Consider the following 8,533-nt stretch of genomic DNA (forward strand, 5'->3'; position numbering starts at 1 on the left):
CAAATCTTCTTATTCCTGCCTGAAGAGAGCAGCGGTTGAACTCTTGGACTGTCTGCCTATTCCAAGAAATGTAATTCACTTGTTTACAAACCTAAGACTTTGGTTTAGTGCAAGGTAATCTTTCTCATTCTGACCTGGATGTTAATAAAGCTGTAAACTCTGTAACCAACAATGTCCTGGCATACTCTTACAATTCACCTACAAATCCTGGAAATCTTCGTATTTCAAGTATTGATGCCACCTTCTGCTTCCATCTCTGTGCCAAATGTGATTCCTTGTGTTTTTTACAGGTTTATAATGGAACTTACATCTTTGCCTAAATTCCTTTGGACAAGTGACAACAAGCTTCTGCATCACCATTTTCCAGACATACTGGCTACTGTTCATACCACACAAGACATCCCTGAAGAAGTTGTTTTTGGACCATGCATGCTCCAGAACACTCTGCTGGACACTGTAGCTTTCATTGCTCTCAAGTGTTCTGACAGACGGAACATCCACTATGTATTTAAGGTATGAGAAAAATATGGATGTTTAATGTTAGACCTGTCAAAAAGAGGTACACCATCCCTGAGAAGGGAACTTTGCAAGGGGTAGCTTTTTTGTTTTGTTCAGCACAAGAAACAGCTCCTTGAAAGAAAGGGCCAGTGCGTTTCTGATTTATGAGCTGTAGACTGGAAAGACCTGAGGAAAACTCTGTCCTTTGCAGGAAGAATATAGAGTCCCACTTCTATGCTGATGATTGATGGCCTGCTTCAGATCTGACTTGGAATAGGAGGGAAGAGGGACAAATAGTTTAGTAACCTCTAGTTCAGCTTTTGTCAGGACAAAGGAGGTTTATCAGGAGGTGTGACAGCCTTGTGAGAACAGAGGGGGAAGTCTGTGTCATTGCCCTGATTCATGCAGGTGGTACATTCACAGCATTTATTTACAGATCTAGGCAACTGCTACCCCAGTGTGTTCAGTTATCCTTAAAAGTGAAACCACAATGGCAGTCAGGCAACTAACTAGCCCACACACACTTTGGGCAGCCACAACTTAACTGCTATTTGTACATGGACTTCCTTAAGTCACCTTAGGTCTGTATGTCTGTGTTACAGCTACACTTTTCAATCACTGTAGGGAAGGCAGAAACCCCAGGATTGTAATGGACTATTAAATCTCAAGCTCTAGTTCCACAAATTATTTTTTTTTGTGTGTGTGTGTTTCCTAGCCACTGTTTGTCATGCTGACCACTTACCCTGGCTTTCTGGGTCTCGGAATGCCTTTCAGTCACTGTTGGTCTAGATGAAGACAGGGAGGTGTTTTACAGTGTCAGGAAAGCCAATTTCCCACGTTCTATGGCATGAATGGATCTGGGAAAGATCCAGGTTTGCCTAAGATTCCTGTGCTCTGGAGGAGAGGAATCCCAAGGCATATGTGTAATATGGAAGATACAGTTGTTGGGAGTTAACCTGTTCTATTCTACACTTCTGCTTTAAACAAAATAAGAAAGGGAAGAAGAGGCTTCAGGCTTTATCTGACTGTTTTGAGTCTCTGGCACAAGTTTGCTTTCTTGGACAGGTTATTAGTACTCCAGGAGACCAACAAACTCTTTGGAGAGAGACCTGCCCTGAAATAAGGCTTTATTTTTGGAATATTTCTGTATTTCTCCTGGGAGTTTTGAATTACTGTAGAGAGAACCTCAAAGGTTTTCTACATTGGAAGAGCCCTCTAGAGGAATGGCTTTAGTGTTTTTCTACACTTGAGCTAAGTAATTGCTATGCAGCAATGAAATTGGATGCCTGAGTTGGCTCAGATCTCTGTCCTTTGGCAGTAAATACATGAAATTCTGCAAGTAGCTGTTTCAGATGCAATTGGTAGTCCCATATCCTGTTAACTACTCATAATTAAAAGTAAACCTCCCAGAAATCAGGAACTACCATTAGGCTCCAAACTGTTTGAAGTAATTAATTAAAAATTCCATCATGATGCTATGTTGTCATCATGGCACTGAAGCGCAAAACAAAAAATGGGTTTTGCTCTGCTGGGTGTAGTACAAACAGAATACACACTGCAATGAATTGGCAAGGTGGATTCGTGCAACTGAGGTTTCTGTTCATCATTGTTCATCAGCACTCCTGCAAGACTTTGGGGAATGTTATTTCAAACAAGGGTTTCATCATCTTGGGCTGTTTTGTTTAGTCCAAAGGAGAACTTCATAATCTTTTTCCCCACATTTTCTTGGAGGCCTTAATTTGAGCTCCTTGGCCCAGTTTGCACACTTGGGCAAAGAAGATGCCTTGGCAGCCATTGGCACAGGTAGATCTTTCCACTGATTCCTCTGCCCCTTACAGCTTCTTGGGGGTTTCAAGGAAGACACTTATTTTCTCTCTTCTCTTCCAGCACCTCCCAAGGGAGCCACATTCCTCCACAGCCCAGATCTGACTGAGATGCTGGGCCTCATGTATGGGTGAAAAGGGTCCATCTGGGGGACTGACACCTCCAGGAGAGGGTGGATTTGCCAGGTTTATAGTGTCTCTAAACACATGGGAAAATAAAGCTGGTTCATTATTCTAGTTGGCAGCATCCAGATCTTATCTTACATCTGGTACTCCTCCTCACCTACTTGAAGCTGACTGAGCTCTTTCCCTGGAGTCCTGGAGGAGCTGTGCTCCCTTTGACTTTGCTTAGAGCACCGGGTGGCTGCTCGTATTTCTGAAACACAGCAACTAAAATATGACAGCCTCTGTCATAGCTGTTAGTTACAGCCACTGTGTGTGGGTGGGTGTTCCTGTGTTGCTGTCAGGCACTTGTATTTCTCAATCATTGTTAATTACTATGGCATTTAGAGAGAACCAGTTTCTGGGCATGCTAATTTATTTTCTCTCTTACACTAAGAAATTCTCTTCCTAATGGTCTCTTAATGTTTTGTTCTTGTATCCAAGCTACTAATGTGATCAAACTTTTCACAATAGGTACTAGTCAGTTAAACCAGAGAAGTAATTAGCCAAAATATTATTTCTGGTTCCAAACACTAAAGAATGGCTGACCTGCAATTAGTGGAAACAAAGAGCTATACATTGCTTGAGGTGAAATTTAGATCATACTTGTCACTAGACATTTTTCATTTGCAAACTTCTTCCTTTCTAAACAATGACTTAGTGCTTCAAAAATTAGTTTTTTAGGCATATAAATGTTGCTTTTGATCACCCTGTGTTTTAACCTTCAAGCTATGAAAATATTCCCTTTCCAGTGTTGCAGAGGGCATGGACCTGCTGTGGTAAACACCAAGGAAAAACCTATAAAGAAATAAATCACTCCCTATTCAGTGTAATAAAGTAACTAAGATTGGAATCATACACTGTGTGAGGAAGACAATGCCAAATGTTTTGCACTTACATTATTTACTTGTTAACCTGTGACTAAATGACTCAAGAGTCCTGTGGAGTAAAAATTATATGTGGTTTAGGACTGTGCTGTAATATACACACAGAACAGAAATTTAATTCAAACAATAGATTTTATATTATTTTTTAGAGTTTTTAGTGCCTGTTACAACCTGAGAAATGTTTTTAATTTGTTTGGTATATCTGCATGCACACAAATTGAGAGTAAATCAACCCCTTGCAACTCTCAGAAATTATTTAACAAAAAATATTGATCTGATGAGGTTTATCTGTTTAGATACCTTGAAATTAATTTAATTCATCTAGCAAAGGTAAAATATAAATTTATTTCTGAAAAAAAGGAAAGAGATCCTATAAGTGCTTCTTAGTTGTATATATTAAAATCTGTATTTTATGTAATCTAGCCAACATATATGCAGATGTTTACTTGGGGTATTGAATCAAATCACCATGACTTTTCTTACACCCACTGATGCATATCCTCTTATGTCACTGAAAAGCTCCACATGCAACTGTCCTGAGTGTTCATTCCCAGTTTGACACTGCACTGATCCAGGGGTCTGCACATCTTTCAGTCCCCAAGTCACAGCACTGGCACATCTCCTGACTCGTGTCCCCTTTCCATATCCCCAGGATTGAGACCCCTTCTGAGAGAGGATCACTCCTCCTGTACCTCTGTGATCCACACCTGGCACAGTCCCATGGGATGGTGTGCACAGGGCAGGGCTAGGGACTGACCAACACAGCAGGTCTGGCTTTGCCGTGGGAGGTCACACATTGGTGTCTCCTCCTCCCTCCCACACTGCTGTATTCCCAGAGCTCTCAGCCCCCACAATGGGGAAGCCTTCTCCCTGGGATGCCTTTGGATTTGGTGACACTGGCAGATGTGTTGGGCTCCTCACAGCTTTGTCATACGTGCTCAGTGCAAGGCAGGAACCAGGCTTTGTTCTTGGATTGGATGCAAATCTTGCTTTGGGCCTCCAGACCCGTAGCCTCCCTTCTATGTGTCCTGTCTCACAGGTGGATGTTACATCTGTGCACAGTCCCACAGGACTGCCTTGGATGAGACTTGTGCAAGCAGCTGCCCATAGCAAGGAGCAGAACTTGGAAGCCTACTTGGAAAACAGTCAGTTATACTATCGCTCCACCAGGAAAATCAGCAAAAACGAGGAGCTGCTTGTCTGGTATGATGAGGAGCTCTCCAGCCTCTTGGGTTTCAATGAGATAAAAGCTCAGAGGCCCCAGAATGGTAAGTCCTGAATTGCTGATTGCAAGGCTCACTGAGGACAGAAGGGAGTCTGCATCTTCTTTAATTTCTGGTTGTCTTGTAATAATGCAAAACATGTGCAAATCCTTAGCTGGTCTGCTAAGAGAAATGATCTTCTGCTTTGAGGTTCGAGCTGGAGTCACAGAGCAAGAACCAATCTGCAGTTCTTAATGCCATTCTCATTGGTACTTTCTAGCAGAGGATGGTGCTCTAGGGATTCACACTGAAATTTTTGAGCTATGCAATGGAAATCTGTGCTCTTTGATGCCAGCCCGTTGGATTTACCAGGGAAGAATGTAGCACAAGAAAAACTATATCTAGAATCAAGACTTTACACTCATAGGTATAATGTTCCACCCATTTCGGCAGCCTTATTTCCTTATAAAAAGTTCAGTTTCTGTAGTTTGTAAAATGATGTAAGCTGTGCTGAGTCCCAAATTAGGAATTTTAATTCTACCCAACCAATTTATGAAGTTTCCTATGTATTCCAGGCCTCAGGTGCTGTCTGGAATAACTTGCGTTGTAAAACTGCTGTGTGGTGAAATAATGTAACATGGATATAGTTTACAAGGGTTAAGATGTACCATATTTGTGTTGATTGCTGAATTTTGTACCATCTGTTCTTGGGCAGTCAATCATCCCCATGAACCAAAGGTGCAGTAGGTCTGAAGACCACAAGGAAAGAGTGTTCCTTATTCCTCCTGCCCATCACTGGCACTGTTGCAATTTGAACATCATTTTCTGTGCCATAGACATTTGTGCCTTAAGGTCTATAAGAGCTTGCCAAATGAGCATGAGTTAGGGCTTCAGGCATTAAGGTCAGATGATTTTTGAACAGTATTAAACTTCCAGAGTATTCTAAAAATAGAGAGTCATGTAAAAATCTTTGAATCCTGGTCTAAAACTCATTATTGCTTGGATACATAGTATTTAACATTCATCCTGAATAAAAGCCCATGACTTAGTTAAGAAATGTAGACCCAAATCTGGGTTTAGACTTCAAGTCATTATAAAGTCTAAATGGTTTTATCTAGAACATGGTGTACTGGCCATTTTATGTACTTTTATGTAATATAATTACATTTTATGTAATAAAATTTAGGCTTGAGAGTCTAAATGGAATATTTCTGCCAGTAGCACGGAAGCATGGAAACAAATAAGAATGAACCATTTTGCATAGCAGGAAGGGACCTGATTCTGCCCTGGCATTAGATTTATCATGTGTAACCTTGTAGGACACAAGAGGTGTTCCTGGCTTTTTGTGTCAGTGGCAGGATCAGGATCTGCATACACCCATGATTCCACCTTTGCAAAACTCATCACTTGTTGTCTGTTTCTGCAGAGTTGAGATGCCAAGAGTGCGACCGAGTCTTTAAATGTGAGCATTCCTATCTGTCCCATGTCCGCTTCCTCTGTGTCCCAGGGAAGAGCTCTCTGCTATGGAGAAACTCCCAGAACCCTAAAACTGAAAAGAGCAGCCTAGCTGAGCAGACCACGAATTTCCACAGTCTGGCAAGGGACCTGGAAGTCAAAATGGCAGCTTGTAAAGATGATGCACATGGTCTTACTGGAGAAAGGAGAGCAAAATCTGAAGAGGCTGAGAACAACAGGAGCAGGAAGACAGTGCTGTTGGAGAAAACCAATAACTTGACTGAGGAACGTAACTGTGGGGGCAAGGAAGAGGCTGGGGGAGAGCATGCATTGGCTGGTTCTTTCAGGAAGCTCAGTTCAGGGAGGCAGTCAGCTAGGAAGGATGCTTTAGAGCAGAAGCAGAGTGCTTTCACCGAGGTCAGGAGGATGAAAGAGAAGCTGAGGAATGAGAGACTGCAGGAGTCAGAGCAGGAGGATGGCACGGCCCCACTTGGTAGAGAGCAGGTGTCAAAGGAAGCATTGCTGAACTCCTCTGGTAGTGCATTCTCCTTTGTTTGGCCCACCAGAGCTCGAGGAGAAGAGAAGAGTGCTTTCAGCAAGCCCAGTAAGTGCGTAACAGAAAGAGCTGCAGTAAATTCTTCACATCCCATGAGTGAGTCAACAAAGAGCCTGGGGGAGCTGTCTGGCTTCATTGCCACCGCAGACATCATGTGCTGCAGCAGTCTTCTCAATTCCAAGTTCTTGGTCAGTGATTTGTGTAATGCTCAGATGCTGCAGACAAGCATCACTCGGAGCAGTGTTTTCCCATATACCTCAGAACCGTGGCTCAAGCAAGCAGGAGGACAGTTACAAAACACCAGCACTACTTCATCCTCCCCCTCCTCCTCCTCCTCTTCCTTGACTCTTCTTCCCCCTACCTTCACATCCTTTGGAGTGGCTGCCCAGAACTGGTGTGCCAAATGCAACCTGTCCTTTCGCATGACATCTGATTTAGTCTTCCACATGCGGTCCCATCACAAAAAAGAATACTCCTCAAGTGAATCCCAGTGCAAGAGGAGACGGGAGGAGAAGCTGACGTGTCCCATTTGCCACGAGTACTTCCGAGAACGCCATCATTTATCCCGGCACATGACTTCTCATAATTAGAGCTGTGCAGGCAGATGTCACCAAGGCACTGGGCAGGTTGGATGAGGAAGGGAATGATAGTTCACTTAAATCCATTTCTTTTTGAGCTTACATTAATTTCTTTCAGGAAATCACTGTTTACAATAACTTATAATAGATGCTTTGCGAAAAAAATATTAAATGTTTACAACAGTCTGCGTGGGTTTTAAATTTTGAAAACTCAACCTAGCCCTTGTCAACCTATTTTTGAGGAAATAAAATAGGGAAATCAATCCACATGCGGTGTTAATTTGCAGCGTAGGGACAAAATTATAGATTTGCAAACAGAGTTGTCTTTGCCTATATTTGATTTGCTGGTGTCTGTGCAGTACAACATAAATACAGAAATAACAACCACCTTATTGAATGAGGAACATTTAAGCATTAGAAAAATCAGAGCTTATATGTCAAAAGAAGATAAGTTACTATTTCTAGCAGCATTGGTGGACTCTTAGTCCTTTATGTTAGCTGAATCAGCTCTCTTACCAAATTTTTAAGTCAAAAACTGACATCTTATCATCTCCTTGGCTTTGAAATAGACCTGAATTTATGACTGAAATCTATGATTGTCAACAACTGACTGGCAGACTGCCAAAGATGATGGAACTTGTAAAGCAGAATATCCAAGTTCTGTTCTGGGTTCTGCTGCTTTTGAAATGTCTTTTACTCAGTGAAATCAGTGTGGGTCTGTATCAAAATGTGAGCTGTTGTCAAATATTCTAGGACCTTTGTGACTTTAGTAGGCATACAGATCTGATTGGAGTAGAGTTCAGCCTGTGGTTTTCAGGTTTTGGATATAGCCAAGGAAGCAGTTAGGGTGTTACAATTAGCTACTGCACACATAGAATCTGCACACTTTAATTGTGGATGATAGTCTCTGTTCTGATAACTGCTGGAAGAGAAACACAAAATGATACAGGTGTACATGAATTGTAGCCCTGCATTGTACCACCTTGTCTGTCCTCTGGTTTCTGCATGGGCCAATTCCACCTTTTTTAAAAAGAAAGTGGCATATTCTTTCTCTTGCCTGTCCATGAGATATTTTTCTTTTGTCTACTTTTTTTTGAGCTTTTCTGAGTCTCAGAAGTAAATTTATACTACTCAGACTGGGAGGAAACACTGTCTATTGTTATTGCAGCCCATCTAGTTAGCCTTTCATTACTTTTTAAATCCATTTAGGGGCTTGATTTCAATAGTTTATGCCACTTTGTTCTTCAAGCAATCATTTCTCCTGCTCTTGTATAGTATTATTTCAGGTTGTGTGATGGTTTTGTGGCTTGCCTTTGAACCTCACCTGCCTCATCAAGGGCTAATATTCTCTTTCAGTTAGAGAATGATCAGA

General features: G+C 41.8%; 2 protein-coding genes across 2 annotated transcripts; both read left to right on the forward strand.

The window, feature by feature from the left end:
• Positions 1-297: 297 nt before the first annotated feature.
• On the forward strand, positions 298-5,319 carry LOC103813952 (PR domain zinc finger protein 8). Its single transcript, XM_050976446.1, has 3 exons — positions 298-513; positions 4,410-4,638; positions 5,288-5,319. Exons 1-3 carry the CDS (start codon positions 298-300, stop codon positions 5,317-5,319), a joined length of 477 nt encoding a protein of 158 aa, XP_050832403.1.
• Positions 5,320-6,004: 685 nt separating this feature from the next.
• Positions 6,005-7,339, forward strand: ZNF488 (zinc finger protein 488). Its single transcript, XM_050976366.1, has one exon. The coding sequence runs from the start codon at positions 6,190-6,192 to the stop codon at positions 7,171-7,173; it is 984 nt and encodes a 327-aa protein (XP_050832323.1). The 5' UTR covers positions 6,005-6,189; the 3' UTR covers positions 7,174-7,339.
• Positions 7,340-8,533: the final 1,194 nt, after the last annotated feature.

The sequence above is a fragment of the Serinus canaria genome, chromosome 6, assembly GCF_022539315.1.
Source record: "Serinus canaria isolate serCan28SL12 chromosome 6, serCan2020, whole genome shotgun sequence".
Taxonomy (NCBI): Eukaryota; Metazoa; Chordata; class Aves; order Passeriformes; family Fringillidae; genus Serinus; species Serinus canaria.